At 40.5% G+C, this 23,490-nt stretch overlaps 1 protein-coding gene across 1 annotated transcript in view; it reads right to left on the bottom strand.

The window, feature by feature from the left end:
* GLP1R (glucagon like peptide 1 receptor) overlaps window positions 1-9,191 on the bottom strand; it is a 59,973-nt gene extending 50,782 nt beyond the window's left edge. The window contains exons 1-2 of the mRNA XM_053459027.1: window positions 9,109-9,191; window positions 7,612-7,715 (exon numbers count right to left, since the gene is read on the bottom strand). Coding sequence (XP_053315002.1) covers window positions 7,612-7,715; window positions 9,109-9,191 — 187 coding nt within the window. The remainder of the gene's footprint in view (window positions 1-7,611; window positions 7,716-9,108) is intronic.
* Between the last annotated feature and the right edge of the window lie 14,299 nt (window positions 9,192-23,490).

The raw sequence follows: 23,490 nt of genomic DNA, 5'->3' as shown, positions 1-23,490 counted from the left end.
ATCTTTACCAAGAACCCGGAATCTACTTTACGCCACCGCAGGCTCCTCGGGGAGGAAAAAGTCGTCTCAAGAAGATCTTCCGCAAAAGTGTAAACATCACAACATGAAATGAATTTATTAAAACTCACCTTTTCTGATCGGTGTAACTACCTGGAGGTATTTAGCAAAAAAAAATAAAGATTCTTTAATTGAAGTAAAAAAATGTAAAGTGTTTTTAGATCACAGATGTCTCCTATTCAGGTGGAATAATTGGGAGATATTCGGTGGCAGAGCCAGCATTATCTAATCAATGCCCTGTCCTCATCCTTGCAAAGACTGCCTGAACCAATCAGCAATGAGCAGCAACTTAGCAATAAGGGAGAGATAACGTATTGGGGAGGACTAATCCTGATAATAGAAAGTTAAGATGGCCGCTCCCATGGTATATAATACATATATATATTAATTATATTAATCCTTTAATCATTTAAGATTTTACGTTCTTCCCAACGGACTTTCTCGTCTTGTCCTGTTCGGCGGATACCGGCAGCTTGTTTTTATTGATTTTGGGAGTATTTTCGGAGATAATTGAAAGATGCTGAAAACACTGAAAAAAAAACAGAACGAGAGAACGATTCTGAAGCCCTGATAATGAGATATTGGATTTTGCAGAAGAGTCGCTCCCACGAACGTCACCGTCACTTATCATTAGATACCCGCGATACTGGCTGTAACGCCGGCATCAGGGCATAGGGACTCGGCTGCAAATGAGGGACACTCGGGAGGCATGGACCTCTATGCAGTTTAGATATGGGGAGTTTGTATCACTTGCTGGTGCCTTGAAACGTCGTTAACCTCTTATGGGGCGGCAGTACGACGACCTGCAGACAGCTTCATTATTAAACTCTCGTTAACTGAATACGCGAAAAAACATTTGCAAGCGGCGCCTCCGGCACACGGAGCAGCGAAATAATAACGGAGGAGTCGCTGCGAAAGCTAATTTCATTTTAATTAAAAATTGAAAGTCCGTTTTATCGTTCTTTTGGTTTATTCAGCGCACATTTTTGAAAGATACAGAAAAACGCTACTCGGTTTTATTACAAAGCTAATTAATATTGTTTCTGATCAATGGAAAAAGGCTGAAAGAGAAAAAAGTGTGAAAGGCAGGGGAGCGAGTGGGGAACGGTGAATGGGCAGCGAGTCTGGAGTGAGTGGGGGTGCGGAGCGTGTGGGCATAGGGTTGGGAGAGAGTGGAGAGGGGGTAGGGAATGAGTAGGGAGTGAATGGGGAGTGAGTCTGGAGTGAGTGGGGGTGCAGAGCGAGTGGGCATAGGGTTGGGAGAGAGTGGAGAGGGGGCAGGGAATGAGTAGGGAGTGAATGGGGAGTGAGTCTGGAGTATAAAGCTTTGGCAACTAGATTGCTAGCCGGACCCTCTTTCCCTTCATCTTAATCTGTCAGCTATAGTTTTATCAGACTGTAGGGACTGTAAGAAGAGCTGCGGGAATTGTTGGCGCTATATAAATAAAAGCTAATAATAATAACCCTGATTTCCTTTTTGATACGTATGGGGTGCTCTCTCTCGGTTAAGGCTAGGATGTTCTTGTAATGGAGAAAAACATGCAAGCGAGCGTTATTTTCCATTATAGACATACGGTTCTCCATGACGTCCGGACCACCCGACGCATCAATGGAGCCACAGGATCGGAATGAACGCTGTGCATGGAGATTTGGAACAAACCATTTCTTGCCCCTGCATAGTTTTTGGTGTAAAGATAAATGAGCGTTTGTTTTATGACAAAATTCAATCCAAGGAACAGTCATTCAGGTTGTTGCAGAAGCCGAGGGTCCCGGCCCTAAAGCGGGCGAGAAAGCCAAAAAAACCACGAATAACCACCAGCGGAACTGACCAAACCCGGCGTCCTTTCATTCTTCTTCTTCACAAACTTATCACAAAGTATTCATACAGATTCCAACTTCATCGCTCGCATCATCGGCTCTAAACTAAGACGCCCGCCTTGCTTACGGCTTCAGGTGCCAAACAACCTTTGCCTGTAATTAAAATTTTCACGGGCATTAATATTAGTAAACGGGGCCAAGAAAAACATCCGGCAGTCAACAGATAGCTATAAGAATGAAAAACCTTCACCGCCTGAGACAGCGTTAACAGCACGACAGGTGAGTCCGGCTGCGGGGAACAAACGTACGGCGAAGAAATCAATCACAGGAGGAGGCTCATAAATTGGGGCAAATAAATAACATTTTCGTTTCACAAAACAAACGCGTTTGAGACGCGGCTCCAGAGACCCGGTGATAAAATTAGCTTCATGCCTCGGGAGAAAATGAAACATTAAACTTCTCCATGCGAGGCGCCCATAAAACGGAGGCGAGGTTCTGCTGCATTAACCAGGACGGGGCTGAGCCAGACCCTGTGCCTGGACTGCGTCGCCCCACGCGAGCCAACGTTGTCTGCAGCGGGTTTATGTCGACTCAATGGGATATACTGAGTAAAACTTTTATTCAACACCAATTAAAAGTACCGGGGAGGAATAAGAATGTCAAGTGTTACTAGCTTGTATGAAACAGTATCCATTAGTATCCGGGTCATTGCAATAATGTGTAGGGGCCGCGGCAAATTCAAGCTTAGGGTTACTAGAAAAACCCTCCCTGATGTCCCGCTGCTCATTGGGCCGGTTCCAAGGGAGATTTTGTTTCCTCCCAACTGGCCCGTTTATGTAATACCTCCACACCGGCCACATACTGCTCTAAAAACGGGATTGTCCTTTAAGTCATGGATGGAGTGCTGACATATGACATCATATGACATCATATCCCAGCACTCAGCATTGAGGATGGCAGAAACAAAACAAAATATCTTCAAAGAATTTCTCCTTGTCAGCGACAATCAATATTACCAATAGACTTTATAAATAAGAACAATGACTCGTTGAGGTAAGAAGAAGCATTTCATCCACCAAACCGATTAAATGCGAGTCTAGATGGCTACCCAACGTATATCATACATATAAGGGGGCATTCTGGGCCCCCCAACAATCAGTACGAGTGAATGCTAATGAAGTGTTTTATGCGTGTTGTGAGGCTGCTTTGCTATGTATGTATATATATATAGTATATTTATATGGAAACGTTGTATGTACAAAGATCTCGGATGAGTGACGGGAGAAGGGACGGGAGAAGGTTGCCGGTGACAGACAGACTCTCTAAGAAGTAGGAATCAATACACGAAACCTGAAGCCTAATGTGGCAGCTGGTTTTCCTGGAAAATTGCTGCACACTGGCAGCCGATCTATCGCCAGCATCCATCAATGATCTGATTCCTGGTAACATGCAGGGGTGCTCTAAGGCAGGTGCTGGGAGCCCGGGGGGCCGAGGTGCCTAGCGTGACGCATGTTCTGTGACTCCGTGGCACAGAGAGTGCAGACTGGATAGAACGTGGGGACTCATGTAAGGTAAGAGGGAGAGTTGGCACGCTGCTTGGATGATGGGAAGGAGAGAGAGTGAGTATATGTGTGTAAATGTGTAACGTGATGGTGTTAGAGAGTGTGTGGTGGTAGAGTGAGTGTGCTCTTGTATGGGAGTAGATTGTACATCTCTTTATAAATCAATAATTAACCATTTGTAAGTGTATGGTGTTAGCATGTGTGTGAGCACATTGTGTTAGGATGTGTGTATAGTGTAAAGTGTGCATGGTGTTAGCATGAGTGCGTGTTAGTATTTGGTGTTAACATGTGTGTGTGTATGAGTGTATTATGTTAGTGTGAGTGTGTGTAAGCAGATGGTGTTATCCTGTCAGGGGTGAGCCTGTGATTAGTGGTACCTGGGAGAGGAGGGACACAGATAATGTGTGTATGTGTTAGTGTGTGGTGCCTGTTACCCTAGGCTTAACATGCATGACCCCTCACCATCTGTGATAAATCTCTATTTTTTTTGGTATAATTATGGCATATTACCCATTGTTATGTGCATCATGTCACCAACATAGGCCGTGTGTAGAACAACATGCGATGTGTCCAGATACTCAGCACTCAGGTGGTTATGGGAGCAGTAACTTCACGGATATGTACCGTAGTGCTGATATCGGTTGTTGTTGTCTCATAGCGGCCGCTAAGGCAGATAATATACATAACGTTTCTCAATGAGATGTTATATTTACTATAATTACTTAATTTTCAATATATCACAATATTTCTAAATAAACAAAAACAATACCAAACAACTTTCAAGCCATTAACGTCGCGTCAATTATCGCCGGCTTTGGATATTTGTCCTTTTTACTGGCGTTCCGCTATAAACAGCCAAGGATTTATATACTGCATTTATTACCAACTTAATTAGAATTCCTCAAGCTAGATTCTTATTATTCATGGAACATTTTTATGACTTTAAATTAAGGTAAATTCCCATCTTGAAACCAGGTGCTAAAATGTAAAATACGGCACCCGCATTCTTTTCAGAACGCTTCCGGGTTGCATTTTATGTTAATTCGGCAAACAAGGTAAGCGAATGGAAAATACGTTTAGAATGAATGCCTTGAAAAGGCCTTGGGAGATGCACGACGCGTCGGGGTCTCACTGTAATAATTATTATATTTCGTCAGTTGCCAAAGAAACCATAAGAGGTGCCGTCTTCAACCACAACCTTCATTCATTTTGGAGCGATTGGACTTCAATGGGACTCGAGACGCTCTGCAGTCGCAATAACGTCACGTTCCGATGAAACAGAAAAAAAATATAATTCATCGCCAAACATTATTATTAATAGATGAGAAATCAAATTTGTGACAATTTGTGCGTTTCATGATGGAGGCAAGTGCTTTATTATTATTATTATTATTACTTTTTTTTACGGTTTGTCAAAATGCTCAAGAAATTATTTTGGTTGGCTGAGGCTGTATGAATTTTAGCGGGAGGGGGGGTGCAAATTCTCCCCCTTTTATGCATGGTGGGAGAATGTTGGAAATATAAATGTGAAAAATTACCAGGAATTTTTTTTTAACGTTTTCAAATATTTTTATTGTTTTTTAAAACTATAAATTTGTAAATTGTTCTTAATATTTCATTTATTTCCTTTTTTTTGAGACACTAGATCAAAAAAACTAGATCAAAGTGCCGGGGGGGGGGTCAGAATTCCCTAGAGATGCTTAAATAATTAAAAAAAAATTAAGCGTTAAAAAATTACTTTATAAAACATTCAAGTAGCGTCTCTGATTCCATGCGTTATTTATGGCTTATAAAGCATTATTATGGGGAGTCAGACCATGAATGAAATAATTAACAGACTGAAGTATATCAAATACTGTATATATTTATAAAAGTATACAGCAAATACCAACAAGCAAAATTAATCGACCGCCGCGTCGCCGGGGATTTGGGATCAAGAAGGAACAATGCATGGAAATTAGGAAAGGACTCAACCAGAGCCATATTTATCAACATAAAACCAACGCAAGGAGCTACATGTGGAGCAGCCCAATCCAGTCGGCTGGAGCCAGCTCTACTAACTCTGCCCTGGCAGAGAAAGTTTAACGTCACTCATTATAGGGTTTAAATTGAACGGCCAGCGTGAAACACCCAGAACAGACCCTGCCTGGATCCCTGAAAACATTTGCAAAGTGTGATCAGCAATGCAGGTCTGCAGTACCCTGCTTACTGATCACCGTGTCATCTCCAGACAGAGAAGCTGCCTGCTTCCGTGGTACACACATTAGGTGGGATTCTAACAAATTGCTCATTTGTATGCACCATCACATGGGTTTATTTAGAAATAACAGCTAGGATTCGGAAAAAAACGTGAGACAACTCAATAACTTTCCACCCGAGTAACGCGAGCCTCCTGGAGATTATGATGTCACTTAAATGATGTGTTTAGTTGCCTTTGCCTTATTTTTATTGATATTGTGATGAAATGCTCTCGCCCTCTCACTCTCATTATTGGCGGATGCTAAACTGCAGAATCAACTACAATTCAGCAAAACACTCAATCCAAGGTCATTTTTCAGCCGGCAACGGAGCCAAGTAACTTATTTATTGATGGGAAGGAACTTTTCTTGTATCGATCGTCTGCCGTCTATTAGATACTTTCTGATTTTAAGGTTCCGTGGAACTCCCTAAATTTGCCTACAGAAATCATACCCGAGGCGTGAGAGCTTTGGCGATCAGGACGGCGTATCGACGGTTCAATGGTTTACAAAGCAAGATCGGCTTGGGTAAAATATGGAAACATTAATAGAGCGCTGGGTTTCAGTAACGAGGCAGTAAACCATATGCGTGTCTGAGGGCGATACAGTAACGGCGTCCAGAAAGCAGCCGGACCTTGGACAGCTCCCAGCGCTGAAAGCAGAGTGCACATTAAACTGCAACACATTCAGGGGTAATTACAGCTCCTGCAGACTGGAGGGGGCAGTAAGTTGAATGCCCGAGGCAGAAACCCCCCCAGGAATGAATGCACATGGTAACCTGAAGGCGTTAACCACGAAGCTTAATGCATCAAACAATATGTTACATCCATCAAAAACCACAACTACAAAAAAAAAGCAGAATTGAATAGAAACGTTACAAAAAGTGTAATCCGGTCACCATTTAATTAACTATTTAGGAAACGGAGCAGATTAGCAGATTTAAAGCCGATCTGTTATATCCCCAAACTATCGACATCTGACATCGGGGGGGGGGTTTTATAACGCAGGTACGCGGCTTCCAGGTGCCCTTTACGTGACTACAAAAGTAACGCACTAACAGGTCTGGTATTAACCTGAGTGTGTTAGTGTAAGGCATTAGCACAGGTGTGTGAGCATATGGTATTAGAGTGTGCGTTAGTGTATAGTATTAGCATGTGTAATTGTATATGTAAGTATATGGTGTTAGAGCAGGTGTTACTATATGATGTTAGCATGACTGTGTGTGTTACTATTTGGTGTGAGTATATGTGTGGGGGTGTTTGTGTGCAGTTAGTGTGAGTGTGCGTGTTATGCATGGTGTTGGAGTGTGCATGTTAGTGTACGGTGTTAGAGTGTGCATGTGTCAACATATGGTTTTAAACTGTGCGTGTTAGTATATGGTGTTAGCATAAGTGCGTGTGTTAGTATTTGTTGTTAACGTGATCAGTGTGTGTCAGTGTATAATGTTAGTGGATGAGCCTAGGGCTGCTGCAGCTGCAGAGTTGCAGTTTCTCCTTCAGGTTTACCTTTATGGTTTTCCTTTTTTGAAGAATGTATATTAAGGCACTCACATAGGGTTAGGGTCACTCACAGAGTATGAATCCTTCTTTAGCAGAGGTGTTCGTGGACATTAAATTGTCCGTTTAACCCGTGTAAGCCGACGATGTCGCAGAACCTGCTGGCGTATTTGTTCTTTCAGCCGGTGATTATCCGCAAAGCGCTTTCAGCAGCACCTGATACATTGTAATTCCTGCAGCCCCCGCTGGCGCATGTACCCTTTATTTTCATTACTAAGGCTTGTCCTGTACTCATTTCTCCAATAAGGACTGTACTCCGGCCAGCTAGGTCTTGACGCTCTGCCACGGCGTTCGTTTAGTAGGAAATTGGAAGTTGTTTCGAATAATTATCATGCTTTTCACATTAGCCAAAGTGTTTTATGCCAAAGATCTCGGCCTTACCTTTGTGAGCCCAGGGAAGGTACCAAGGACAAGTTACATTCACGTATGTTCCAGGAACCCCGTCAGGCCAACATGCGTAATCATCAAACGTTCTGTTACAAAACCTGCCTGGGGAAGAAAAAGATAATTAGGTTAGAAGATGGGGTGTAATTTGTAAATTTTGTACCATGGAAGGCAAAGAGCGGAAGAAAAAGGATTAACGAGTAAAAGCGTCGGCCTGCAGGTTCGGGACTAAGCGTCTGAAATTGGGTCAGGTGTTAAAGCTGCTGTTCCACCTATTTGGCTGAATGCGACATGATTCTTACTTAATGTATCATTAGAGACATTATTCCCAGCCCTGTTCAACCCCCAGAAATAATTATCTATGCTGCTTCATTGATGGTTTTTACCAGGAACCCTTAATTGTCATGTGACACAAAAGCAAGGATGGGCAGGATGATGTCAGGAAACAGAAAAAAAGCTCCCTAAAGTTTCTGTGTTGTTTTCAGGCGATAAAAGATTTAGAATAAAACGACTGATCAGCTGAGGTTTATTTGCTTAACCAAGTAGTCTAAGCAATACAGACAAAAACTTATATCGGTATTCTGTGAAATTAATCCCAGACAACAAATAAAACATTGGAGGAAAAAAAAGAAAAAACAATAGTGTAAATTTCCAAATACTATAACAATAGTGTGATCTATAGTACACATTTATTATTGTTTTATCTTTTTTTTATTATATATATATAAATCCTCTAAGGTCTAATGTCTCCATCATTGAGCAGGTGTAATGCTCGTGAGACCCCTTTCCCAGCCGACCGCCGGGATATTTCCCGAGTGAGGCTGGGGCTGGATTAGAATTTAGAAATTCCACCTGGAGGGAAACTGCAATGCAGCAATCATTAAAATAGAGTTTTATGTAAAAAGAACAGAAAAATAAACAACAGCAACTCAAAGCTATACTGAAAAGTAGATTGACTTCAAAAATATCGATTACAGCAGAAAGTGGTCTGTTCTGCATGCTACAAAGCTAAATAAATACGTCCTGTGCATAACTATATATATATATACTGTATATATATATCTGCAGAGTATAACTCAATCACGCCAGGGATACCTGAAGCTCACCTGCTGTATGAGGTGCATTTCTCAGCTTGCAGAATGTGGAAGCCTTCTGGATCAATAAATAGGAAATAATCATTTCTGCATTCTGTTTATAGTTCCAGCCAGGGGAGGTCGGGCACCTTTTGGCTCAGGGGGGAGCAGGTAAAGCCAAGTGGTCTCATCCCCCCCCCCATAACTCACATATGCACTGGCACACACACACTCACATACATGCACAATAACAAACTTACACTAACACACATACACACAAGCTGACACACAAACATACACATTCATACTCACACTCCTACACATACACATTCATGCTCACACACTCTCACTCTAACATGCATACTCACTCCATCCCTTACCTTCTGCCTCATTGCCTCTCTCACCCACTCTCACCCCTTACTTTACCCACGGCTGCAGCTTTCTGTCCGGCTGCTCGTACAGTGAGTGAGCGCCCCCTGCTTTCACTGTGGGGTCGCGTAACATCGCGTTACCTGACCCCACTGCATTCCTGCCTCTCCCAGCCGGGCCCCCGGTTCCTGCGAGGTGTTACATGGACTAAAAAAAAAGGAGGAACGAGGTAAAGGGCTATTTTACCTCATAGAAGATGAAAGTTGTTTATTTACGTAAAAGGCAATAAAAAGAGATTGGGACAATAAATAGAATAAAAACAACGCAATACAAAAGAATACTGAAGACATAACAAAAGTTCTGGAGTTAATATGTATGATTATGATAAAATGTATTCTTTTCTTTGACTGGTGAAGATAATTATGATTTTTAAACCTTTTTCTAAAGTTCTAAACAGGGTTTCTATAGGAAACATCAGAGTTACAATGCGTTCTGATACGATATAATTGAATCCCCCATTACAGATGTCAGACTGACTGGCCTGTAATTACCTGTCTCCTCCCTGCTACATCTTTTACGGACTGGAAAGACACGAACCATTCCTTATCGCCCTCGAACATCTCCTGACAGCAGTGATTGGCTAAATATAACAAATAATGATGTTTTATGAACAAACCGGGTACTACTAAGGCCTACTTATAACATGCATTATTCATGGAGGTATCGGAAAGGCCTGTCATTTTCTTAGAATCCCTGCATGTTTACCAATAATTGAAGTTCGACATTTTTAGTGGATTTCTTTGATGAGAAAAATATTGATTTTCTTCACGTATCCGAAACATACTATATTTTTTATTTTGTTTTTACAAGAAGTAGCAAAAAAATAAATTATAAAGGCGCATTAAAAAAATAATAATATAACACTGGCAACAAACAAGATTTCCCCAGTACTGGATTAAAGCAGGGTTCAATCGTAGATGTGACAGAAACCCACAACATGCCGGCCGATCGGCCCTATTCGGCCCCAGTTTAGTCTCCCCATTTCTCCTGCTGTAACGACTCAAACCTTAATCAGTCGTTGGTCTCGTCTTAGATTCAGGAGCCGTATGTCAATCCCATGCATGTTTAATCCCCTCACTGTATTACCCTCTACCACTTCTGCTGGGAGGCTGTTCCACTTATCTATCTTAGTCAAAGCAGTAAAGAAAATTGATGTAGAATAGATTTTGTAGGACTTCAGTTGCTGCATGTGATTCAATGAAACTATCTAAAATAACCTAATTTAATATAAAACATAAACAGCAATTAAAAAAGTACAATGTGATGGGATCCAGTGACAAACATGTCTCCGGCTGTGCAGACCCTTTAACAGTGAGCATTTTTTTGGCAAAGACTCTCTGAATTAACAGCTGAATAATAGTTATTCATTAACGGTATTCATTTATTAAAATAGAGACTGAAACTGCCCGCTCTTTGTTATCTAGAACACTCACTGACCTCTGACGGCTTGCGTTCAGACCGTCTCTAGCCATGCTACAGATAACCAAACCAGACAACGTCCAAGCGGTTCAGAGGCTCCTGGGTTTTACTCTCTTGAAGTTCTTGCCTCACCAAGAATCTCAGCGAACCGCTAAGAACGAAGTTCTGCAGGCGGCTGATCCAACATGACGAGAGTCTTGCCACAGTATCTGGCTGTGAGGTTTTTCCATATTTCACACAAATCATACGTTGTTTTGTTTAATATTTTAAAAAATATTAGTAATGCATAAAACATAATAATTATTAGTGATAAGTAAAAAAAAATAATAAAATAGACCCAATTTATGTTCTGGAACACAAATATCCCACATCCATCCTTTACAAATTACCAGATATTACATATGTAATACTATTGGCTTATAGTGGTCGTGCATTAAAAATATATATATATATATTACTTTTTATTTTATTCATTTATATTCCCAGTGCAGTATGGCTTGAGGTCCCTCTGGGATCCATAGTCATGCATTGCTGATCGCAATGTGTGTGATCAGCCAGCAGAGGGAGCAAGCAGAGATCCCTGCAGGGTTTAGAAAGTCCCTTTAAGTATCTGTATGTGGAAAGCGGGGATGTATCCTGGTCTAGGCCAGTAGGTCCAGAGATGGTACAAAACCTAGGGGCGGATCGGTCTGTTGGGCAATCAAGCTCCCTGTCCTTGTGTCCTGCTGCCCAAGGAAGCGGTTGCAGCACAGCCTCCAAAGACTATTTCAAAAGTTGCCAAAAGGTAAATAAAATCACTGGTGGAAAGTATTGCATATATGTAAAAAAAGTTTCCCAATACATTATGGTCTATGAAAACGAAGAGTTAACTAGTTTACTAATTTATTATTTTGAATTTCCATTTGCCTTCAGATTGTGTTACTTCTGCCCACTTATTGGCAGCGGGGGGGGCGTTGCATTAGTGAAATAAATGTACTCTTTTTTTAAGAAAACATCACTAAAATAGATCCCTGGGGGCTTTGTTATTTCAAATGCATTTGGGAAGGAGGGGGGAATAAAAGGATTCCCTGTGAGTGATTACAGTTTTCTTTGTCGAGCGCAGGTACTCATCTCCCTTCTATTATGAATTATTATCGTCTGCCTGGCGGAATAAATTCTTGTTTGTGATCTTCAGGATGTGTTCTTTACACTTGACAAAACCCGCAAAGGTTATGACACAAGAAACAAAACACATACCAGGAGAAATTCCATTTGCAAAAACGGCTTTTTGTGTGAAATATATTTGTATTTCCCTTTTTCCTGCTGCATCTTTATCGTAAATTATAAGACGTGCAAAGACGTGCGTGTGTTTTAGCAAAAAAAAATTGTATTGAGTTGCTTTTCAAATCGTAACCCAAAAGCACGTTAATCGGAGGAATTGTATTACATCCGAACGAACCAACGAAAGGCTTGTGTTTTCTGCAGGTTTAAGTACTCAGAAGAAGAATAATGGGGTTTATTTACCCCGTTTAATTTATAAAGCCGTTCCCTGCTGTTTCTATACACATTATCGGGGCTTTTAGGGCTGTAGAACCCTGCGATCCCCTCATACCCAGCAAACATTCTGACCTCCTAGAAAAGAGGGGCATCGGGGGAGAAAAATATGTGAATCTGGAAGAAAGATGGGCTTAGCAGAGGAAAGAGGGGCATCGGGGGAGGAAAGATGAAATTTAGGATTGAGGAAGTTCGTTGAAAACATAAGTTTGATGTAACAAGGCATTGTTAAACTCCTCTGGCATTAAAAGTGTTAACATTAAACCCCGAATTCCTTGGTTTCAGATTGTTACTTTTTACTTATTCCAGTAAAGAGACAGACAAACAATGGGGGGAATTTCTTTCCCCGAATGTAATTGTTTTTAATTGAGACAGCTGCGAGGCTTGGCGGTAACGTCCTGAATCGGTTGAAGCAGATGCCGTGTAACGGTTTCACGGCTACCGGTCACGGGGCATTCGCTTTATTGGAAGCGTAACAGATGCACAGCGCAGGGTAAGATGAATAAGCGCAAGGGGCACATTTTTACGGCACCCTGCATGGGTTTTGGGGCATTAACCCTTCAAAGAGAGGCAGATGGATGGGGGGTTGTTTGATGTTATTTTTATGTCTAAATTAACTGTTAACCCACAAGGCAACAGCAGCTCTGAGCGGCTACAGCAGCGATACCGGCATCTCAGGGCCAGACTCAGTCCGTCTAGGCGGCCCTGGCACTGCTCAGGGGCCACTGAATGATGTCAATGCATCAGCAGCGCAGACTCCCTGAGATTCTAGGGATCCCAAAGATTTTAGCTGGCAAGTGAGGGAGAGTCTGATCGCATATATATATACGTGTGTGTGTGTGTGTGTGTGTGTGTGTGTAAGTGTATGGTGGCAGAGTTTATGTTAGTGTATGGTGTTGGGAAGTGTGCGAGCGTATGGCGTTAGACTGTGTGAGTACTTGGTGTTAGTTTGAGTGGGCAAGTGTCAGGTATGGGTGTTAGAGCGAGTTTGTGTGTTAGTGTGTGTTTTAGTTATGTGGGACGTGGAAATGCTGCACCCAGGGGCCACTAACCCCAGTCCAACTCCTGTAGTGAATACGTGACTACAGTTAGTATTTGAATCCAATAGAGACTTTTTCTCACTCACTATGCCAGAAAGCTGGCAAAATACTGGGCAAGTGTTAACTCACAGAGTCTGAGCTACGGAACCCGCATGGAAACGGAGATAACCTTCCAAAATCACGAGAGAGAGAAAGATTTTTGCCTCCCTAGTACAAATATTTTTCCTTTTTCAAAGAAAATCCCCTCCGAAAATTACACTTTCGAGTCAATTTCAGCCAATCAGTGGCTCTGATCTCGTGAGTTCCACGCAAGACAAGGACAGAGTTTTGTCTTGTGGGAGAAATAAAACGCAAAAAATATATATTTTGTGCAAAGTTCTCTTTTTTTTGTGGACACCAAAATAGGATTTTAATATATATATTAATAATAAAAATCTTGCCTTTTCATAATAGGGCTTCACCAGAAACAAAGCAATGGTTAATTTTTGGAAGGAAAACAGTAAAATGAAGAACCAAGTGCTGCGGAAACCTCTACGGAGTTAATTAATGCTCCCCTGTAGTTATTAAACAGCTAATCAGTGAATTCTACATCAAGGGGAAGTTACTGGATGATGCGGAATTTTCTTTAAAAATCTTTAGCTCTTCTAAGTTTGAAATCCTTTTAATGTGATGTCATCAGCCACGTCTGATTAAGATCAAATTGCTTAAGTGACCTTATTCAGCAAAATACGTTCTTAAAGGGGCAGTAAGGTTTGGGACACTAAACGTTCAACGCCTTATTTTGGGGGAAAAAAACGAATATTTTTCTGTAAAAATGCACATTTATCAAAAGTACAATTTTTTAAGCTCGGTATAAATGATTACAGCATTAATGAAATTATATTATTGTATATCCCCGTAAGACTTAAAGGGGATCGCCTACCATTTTTTTAACTCCTAATATCAGATAAAAATACATTTTCATAAATATTGCTCTGTTGTTTTTTTTTTTTACCCCAGTTGTAGTTTTTTGCCCCATAATATAAAGTTTTCAGGCAGCTGCATATCAGCCGTTTGTATGATTCTCGCTCTGTTATCTGATCCCCGATCTACTAAACCCCCCGACTCCTTATCATACTGCCTGTGGGGAACAATATAATGCCTCAGTCTTAATTACCCAGATGGACTCTCTAACTAATGAAAGGCTATAGAGAAAGAGACTTCATTATCATTGCCATAAAGCGTCAGCACAGTGTGGCAATTGTTCAGATAAAACCTTTTTTGTTACCACTCAGTAACGTGTGACATTTATGAATCCTGGACAAAATGGCCGATGTTGTCACCCTAACGATGTCATAAAGCATCCCATGAGTATTTCTGAGGCAGAATTCCAGACAATAAAGTCTATGCCATGGGGTTTGGGGACGCAGTAGGGGCATTAGGGTATTTGCAAGCAATAAATCTAATACCCTCATAATCTTTGCTGGACTTCGTAGGATAAATGTCTGAAAAATCCCCCCATCCCCAAAAAAGTACAATTTAAGGGCAAAAGAATTACTTGGCTCACCGCTCTGGTATTTAAATGGCGGTGCACGCATATTTAACTATTTAATGTGCCAGGATGAGCAGCATAACTACTGAAACAATCAGCTTTCCAATGCCTTTGATTCATCGGCTCATAAAATCCTGTAAAAAGTCAGCAGTTGTGAATTGTCCGTTTTACTGATTATCCGCTCAGATTCTGGGGTTCTATATTATTAATCAATAGCATCGGGTTTTCACAGTTTGGCTTCTAGACGAAGGGTTCATTCATTTCTCTAAGAACCTAAAACGAAAAGTGCTGAGGAGTATTTCCTTCTTCCAGAGGCAAGCACTCTCTCTACTGCAGACCATAACTCTCAGCATGCTCAGCCACACACTGGCCTGGGGTCTTGGGTTTTTTTCATGCCGTGGTTTCTCTGTTTTATATTTTTTCTAACATACAGAGACCAAACACGAAATAATAGAGCAAGCCATTAAAGGCTAATTCTCACCCACCTTCCATCACTCGAACGCGAACCCCGCACAGAGGCAATTAGTAACTCCTTGTGTTTATGCAAATGAGCTCCTACGGGTTATTATGAAGTTGTCCTAATTATGAAGTAGTTAATTGAATTGTTTACCCTATTAAAATGACACGTCATAAACCCAGCTAATAAAAATCCAAAAAAAACGACTCGAATGGCTTTTTCTCAAATGACTTGTCTGCTGTTTATTGTCACGATTAAGCAAACGGCGCGTGCCGGGCGGGGTAACCTGCGGCGTCACCGGCTCCTTTCACAAATGCATTTTGGGGGTAAATTTTGGGAAATTAGAAAATGTTGCAAAATGTATTCTTTGTTTTAAAGCAGTGGATCTCTCAGTGACATACCCACTAACTGTCCTGTTTTTTACAGGGCAGTCCTGCTTTTCCAGCACTCTTTTACTGTGGGCAGTGGGAATCATGCGCCACTTTGGGAGGCCTTCTGATCTCCTCTGCCAGGCCCAGTAAACACCTCCATTGCGGCTCCCACTCGGCCACGTCGTTATACTCTACAACCCCAGCGCCAGAAGACTGTTCTTTGCATATGGTGGGTGGCCATGACCATGCCCCTCTTGGGTCTGATAATGCCCCCTCCCTGGTCTTGCCGTGTCCCCTAGCCACATTCACCAGAATGGATGGGGGTGCACATAGGAGCAGCCATCTTAGCTTATTTTTTCTCAGGATCTGTATGATTATTCCTCCCCGTGAAGTTATCTAAACAAGAAGATATCACAACCAGTTGTTTATATTACATTGTTTATATTTTCTACAATATTTTCAAAAGTTAATTCTATATAAAAAAAAAAAACTTCCAGCTGATCTCTTGCGGCAGAACCGTGACTGTTCTCCGCGATGAACCGGTATCTCTCCAATTAGCATCGCTTTGTTGCCGATAATAACAGCAAATCCCCCGTGACTCATATCTGCAATTACCTGGGTCTGTGAATTTGGATTAATATACAGAATTAAGTGCCGCGTCGCCGGCGTGCGCCGTTCCCCACGGTCTGCTTTTCGTGCCTTTTGAGTTGATTATCGGTGGCCGTCATGCACTCCGTATAATCAGCTCGCACTTCACTAAGGCTTCGCGGAATTTTATGAGCAGACGAGCCGCCCTTATTTCGGCGGAATTTAGAAACCAGGGACTGTTCTAGATCTCAAGGGACCTGCGTCAAAAGAATTATCGCGCCCCCCGCAATTAATATAAAAAAAGAACAATGTTATAGACGGTGCTGTGCAAAAGTTTTAGGCAGGTGTGAAAAAAATGCTGTAAAGTTAAAATGTCTATATTTTGAAAGCATTCTAAGTTTATTTTTATTATTTAGCAAAATGCAAAGTGAGAGAACAGAAGAGAAATTGAAATCAAATCAATATTTGCTCCGACCGCCCTTTTGCCATCAAAACAGCATTTTTTCATGCCTGCCTAAAACTTTTGCACAGCACTGTATATATACCGGTATATATAATTCTTTTTATAAATCTATCCAAATTTGATGAGTATGAAATCTAACCAATCAGGCGTAATGAGAACAGTAACATTCCATTTTTAAAAGCACCTACCATTTGGGTTTGTACGCTGAGATAGAACGCCCCCCCTCCAAACAGATAATTAACAAATATACCACGAGGAAAAGTAAAGTGTGCGTTATTCGTACAAGTTGCAAAGTTTTTGTAAATTTGGCGATTCGTGTGAAGCCCCAAAAACGAGGCCAGACCCCCACAAGGCGGACAAAAACGAAGCAAAAACCTCAGAATATCTTTCCATAATTTGTGGCCCACATTCACTCACACTCACTCCCACATACTCTCTCACACTTACATTCACGTTCACTCTCTCTTTCTCTCTTGCCCTCTAAATGTTTCCCTACTATCTCTGCCAACCGCTTCTGCTGATCATCTTCTTCATCTTCTATCCTCAATCTACTATCTTCATCAACATCTCTGCGGAACTTCCTCACTTGAACTCAGGGCAATATGGCGGCGCTTGTTGTGACGTCATCTCCGCGATCCTCTAATCGGTGGAAGGGACGTCACCTAAAGTGCTGTCATTTTGCATTGCCCAAAAATGAATGAGCCAAAAACGAACCAAAAAATTTGTGAGAAACGTTTTTGGCTCGTTTTCATTCGTCTAGTAAAATGGATATGTATGTAGTAATAAAGTTTATAATAAAAAAAAAATCTTCCCTGCTGCCATTTTCTTTATGGGGGGGGTGGGGGACTGCCATCTAACCCATCTTAAACAAATGTAGCATATGAGAAAGGAGCATTTCCATCCCATTTTGTACATTTTGGATTCACAAAAATTTTAATTTTAACTAATTTTACCTAATTTGTCTGAATCTCCAAAAACAAGGAGGGTCTCCCAACACAACTCTGGGAAACCTCAGAGAAAGCGGGAAACAAAACCCGATGACCAAAAATTAAGCGTCCGACAATTTTATTTCACAAAAAAAAACTCAGTTTCCATTTCTTTTCTTAGTGAGTTGATACAATTTATCAGACTTGCTCATTTGGATTCGTAAGAATTAAATTTTTTTTAGAAATGTTGCCTAATTTTTGCATTTGTCCGTAAACGAGAAGGAATTCCCAACGAAACATCTGAAGATGAACGCAAAAACCCGAAGAGCGAGAGACACAGCGCTGCACCGAATTCCATCCTCAAACGAAACAGACCAAACGGTCAGGACACTAAATTCTGAAAAAAAACCCCAAAACATTCATCGGAATTCATTTTACTCTCTGTACTGAAGTCTGCCATGAATTGTTTCTATGCATAGCCCTCAAATAATTCCCAAAATGGTAAATCAAGCTGATGGAACTTTAAAAATATATAGTTTTACACTTTTAACATGGAGCTTTGCGTTATCTCGGAATACTCAGACATTTCAGATATCCACTGCTTGTACACTGCTACGGAATTTGAGGGCGCTATATAAAACAATAAAATAAATAATAATTAGGAAGGAAGTCGCAGAGGCAATTTCTCTCAATAGACATTAAAGCGTTTGAGATTTTTTGGGGGTATTAATAGACCCCTTTTCTCCTGTCACTCTGGGTGTAAATACCGAAACCTCTGCCGCTTTGCTCCGGTTGCACCTGTTACCCCAATAAAATAAAGCATCGCCCGGCTGCCGTCTCCGAGCGCTACACATCAGGATCGCGGCATATTAAATGCGCTAATGTTTTGGATTTAGATTTATTAAGATGTCAGCCGTCAGAGCGATCGGAGGGAACGTCAGCCTCACGCAGTCAATAGAGATAGATGCGCTTCTTGCTAATCTTCGGAGCATCTGGCATTCCCAACACCACGAGTCGTCACCCCGGTAATGAACAACATGTCTTACGCCCTGAGATTGCTAACGCAGCCCGTTCCCGAGCAGACGGCCGGCTTTAAGAGTTTTGACAAATGCGACAGTCGGGCAAATTAATCATTTTTAACTTGTTACGGACACTCGGTCTAAGTCAGCAGGAGTTTTCGAGTCCCGGCCGCTCTCACGTTGCATGCGTTGAGTTTTCGAGACGCAACATTTACTGTGTTTTTAAGGGCAATTTATTTTCCACTGATAAGAGCAATAATGGGGTTGCTGACTTCTAGCTACTCTTTTTTAGATTTAATTATGCTTTTTTAAACTGTTTTACCAATTCCATTAAAAGATTGAAAATATAATTTAAAAGTAAAAACAATGTGGAGAGCGCTGATGAAGAACACCTTTTAAATGCCCTGAACAAAGCTGTAGAAGCGCGATTCAATTATCTTACGTTGTAATTAATTTCCGAGAGAAGAAAGTGGCCAACTGGCTTGGATATGGAAGACAGGAGACTTTGGGCTGAATTAAAACTAAGGGAAAGACCAAGTAATATTTAGGAAGAATCCGGTCAAATATAACAATATTATAACAAACTATCAATATACTCTCCAGACCATATAACCAATCCCTTATAACCCGTTATATCCCTGTATATTCCTCATATTATATATTATATACTCTCCGGCCGTATAACTAATCCCGTCCTTATAACCCGTTATATCCTGTACACTCCTCATATTATATATTATATACTCTCCAGACCATATAACTAATCCCGTCCTTATAACCCGTTATATCCTGTATATTCCTCATATTATATATTATATACTCTCCGGCCGTATAACTAATCCCGTCCTTATAACCCGTTATATCCCTGTATATTCCTCATATTATATATTATACACTCTCCGGCCGTATAACTAATCCCGTCCTTATAACCTGTTATATCCCTGTATATTCCTCATATTATATATTATATACTCTCCGGCCGTATAACTAATCCCGTCCTTATAACCCGTTATATCCCTGTATATTCCTCATATTATATATTATATACTCTCCAGCCATATAACTAATCCCGTCCTTATAACCAGTTATATCCTGTATATTCCTCACAGGGCCGGCCGAAGACTTAACGCCGCCTGGGGCGAAGTTTAAAATGCCAACTGGCTTGGATATGGAAGACAGGAGACTTTGGGCTGAATTAAAACTAAGGGAAAGACCAAGTAATATTTAGGAAGAATCCGGTCAAATATAACAATATTATAACAAACTATCAATATACTCTCCAGACCATATAACTAATCCCGTCCTTATAACCCGTTATATTCTGTATATTCCTCATATTATATATTATATACTCTCCGGCCGTATAACTAATCCCGTCCTTATAACCCGTTATATCCCTGTATATTCCTCATATTATATATTATATACTCTCCCCCCGTATAACTAATCCCGTCCTTATAACCCGTTATATGCTGTATATTCCTCATATTATATATTATATACTCTCCGGCTGTATAACTAACCCCGTCCTTATAACCCGTTATATCCCTGTATATTCCTCATATTATATATTATATACTCTCCGGCCGTATAACTAATCCCGTCCTTATAACCCGTTATATCCCTGTATATTCCTCATATTATATATTATATACTCTCCGGCTGTATAACTAACCCCGTCCTTATAACCCGTTATATCCTGTATATTCCTCATATTATATATTATATACTCTCCGGCCGTATAACTAATCCCGTCCTTATAACCCGTTATATCCTGTACATTCCTCATATTATATATTATATACTCTCCCCCCGTATAACTAATCCCGTCCTTATAACCCGTTATATCCCTGTATATTCCTCATTATATATTATATACTCTCCCCCGTATAACTAATCCCGTCCTTATAACCCGTTATATCCTGTATATTCCTCATATTATATATTATATACTCTCCGGCTGTATAACTAACCCCGTCCTTATAACCCGTTATATCCTGTATATTCCTCATATTATATATTATATACTCTCCGGCCGTATAACTAATCCCGTCTTTATAACCCGTTATATCCTGTACATTCCTCATATTATATATTATATACTCTCCCCCCGTATAACTAATCCCGTCCTTATAACCCGTTATATCCCTGTATATTCCTCATATTATATATTATATACTCTCCGGCCGTATAACTAATCCCGTCCTTATAACCCGTTATATCCCTGTATATTCCTCATATTATATATTATATACTCTCCAGCCATATAACTAATCCCGTCCTTATAACCCGTTATATCCTGTATATTCCTCATATTATATATTATATACTCTCCGGCCGTATAACTAATCCCGTCCTTATAACCAGTTATATCCTGTATATTCCTCACAGGGCCGGCCGAAGACTTAACGCCGCCTGGGGCGAAGTTTAAAATGCCAACTGGCTTGGATATGGAAGACAGGAGACTTTGGGCTGAATTAAAACTAAGGGAAAGACCAAGTAATATTTAGGAAGAATCCGGTCAAATATAACAATATTATAACAAACTATCAATATACTCTCCAGACCATATAACTAATCCCGTCCTTATAACCCGTTATATTCTGTATATTCCTCATATTATATATTATATACTCTCCGGCCGTATAACTAATCCCGTCCTTATAACCCGTTATATCCCTGTATATTCCTCATATTATATATTATATACTCTCCGGCCGTATAACTAATCCCGTCCTTATAACCCGTTATATTCTGTATATTCCTCATATTATATATTATATACTCTCCCCCCGTATAACTAATCCCGTCCTTATAACCCGTTATATCCCTGTATATTCCTCATATTATATATTATATACTATCTGGCCGTATAACCAATCATGTCCTATGTTACTCTAATGATGGTTTCACAATCATATCAGTTTTTTCACAGTTTTTTTCTTTACAAAGAGTAACAAACTCAGTTTGACCTGTAACTTGACATCTTTACCTATATTGGCCCAATAAAAGGTATCAAATACGACTAAAGACTCCAATACATTAACAACTAAACTTGATTTTCTTTTATATTTAACATTTATTAATTTCACAATCAGTACATTCATTCATTTACACTTAAATCTAGCTGGTGTTAGGTTTAAAGGGAGCCTGGGGAGAGTGTCAGGCTTACCGGTCAGGGCAGGCGGGGTCTGGAGATAGGTGTTGATACATTGCTGCCGGTACTCTCGCCACTTCTGCACCGTATCAGAAAGAGACACTGTGGCGCTCTGTAAGAGAAATAACAACCATTGATGATGATTGCAAATGTAACCGCAATAATACAAACTTATTCTTCACAACGCATAAAAGTGATGTCATAGAGCTGATACGGCTTGGTTCACTTATCACAAGTAGAAAGACAGGGTTAAAGTGGACCATGGAGACTTCCATCCCTGGTTAGAATGTTCGTGTATGTGTGTGCATTTCATTAACGTTTTCTTGAAGCTTGTATTCACTTATTGTAAAAGCTACTGACATGTTATAAATAAAAGGCAACTTGGCGTCACCAAAACATTCCGCATAATATTCCGAGCGGTCCATATGATATGGGAATGTCCCATAATAGCCAAATAAATATCTAGATAAATACACTTCTACTCTAGTTTCTATTATACTTTTATGGTAGGAAGACGATTGTTAAAAATTGGATTAATCCGAATCCACCATCTATTTTCCAATGGTTTCAAATGATTAATAACGACATACCTGTGTGATAGATCTAACGAAAAAAAACAGTTGATCTAACAAATATCTACCAAAATCCATAAAAAAAAAATCGGAATTTCAGTTGAGGGGGGGCCAACTCGTATGTATACCCATCCCCCGCACACAATATAGGATTGTGAATACCGCCTCCTGCGTGATAGATCTAACGAAAAAAACAGTTGATCTAACCGGATCTAACGAATATCTACCAAAATCCATAAAAAAATTCCAAATTTCAGTTGAGGGGGGGCCAGTAATTAGACTAGATCTAACAAAAATTTTGTCTGATCAAACCTGATCTAACGCAGAGCTATCATAATCAGTAACATTTTGTTGAAATTTTTGTTGAGGGGGGCTGGCTACGGGTTAGCCCCCCCTGAAAAAGATTGTTAATATTGCCTATTTTAGAGTAGATCTAACGAAAAAAACAGTTGATCAAACCCGATCTAACAAAGATCTAACAAATGCAATGATCTTTTGCAAAAATTCTTAATATGGGGGGGCTAACCAGGGGGAGGTGAAGAGTCCCGGTGACAGAGTGAAGGGCAGGGACCTGGCAGGCGGCCATCACACCTATAGGCCCCCTGTGCAGCAGGCAGGGGCAACAAGAAGTACCCGCGCATTGCTCTACCTACACTTAAAGTGGAACTGTTACTTAAATCCAGTTTAAAGGCCCCACCGTGTCCACCACTGTTCCTGCAGGGACATCCTGAAACAATTCATGCAAAAATAGCTTAAAATGTCAAAATGTGTTCATGGGTATTGGTTCTCGCGCTGAAAATGAGCGACATTAGGCTGGTTTTTGGGGGGAGCTTAATATGTCTTAAAAAAAACAAAACATTAACCAATTTCCTCCAAACTTATTAAACATATCCTGAAACTTATATTAACTATTGCATTTTTTACAATGCATTTTTTTAAAGCTGTTCGGATTCCATACTCCCGCTCATGACATTGTACAGCGCTGCTGAATATGGTGGTACTACATACATTATATATATATATATGTTAATAAATAGTAATACGAATACTTAATATAATTGGTGCTGAGAGGTCACATCAGTCTACTTATTCTGGGAATATCAAGACGATCGATCGATTCCATGCAGACTTTATGCGGGGTGTCCGACTTAATCCTATACGTTTCTATAAATCCTCAACATATTTTAATTGTAACCAATAGGAGAGTTCAGAGGAAGGCGACTAAATGGTGCGCAGGATTAAAATGATCGTGAGAGAACTCAATATATCCGGCTTGGATATGAGAAAGGGGGTGAGAG

The sequence above is a fragment of the Spea bombifrons genome, chromosome 3 (genome assembly GCF_027358695.1).
Source record: "Spea bombifrons isolate aSpeBom1 chromosome 3, aSpeBom1.2.pri, whole genome shotgun sequence".
Taxonomy (NCBI): domain Eukaryota; kingdom Metazoa; phylum Chordata; class Amphibia; order Anura; family Pelobatidae; genus Spea; species Spea bombifrons.
Note: the sequence above shows the minus strand (reverse complement) of the source record. Positions and strands in the feature narration are given on the sequence as shown.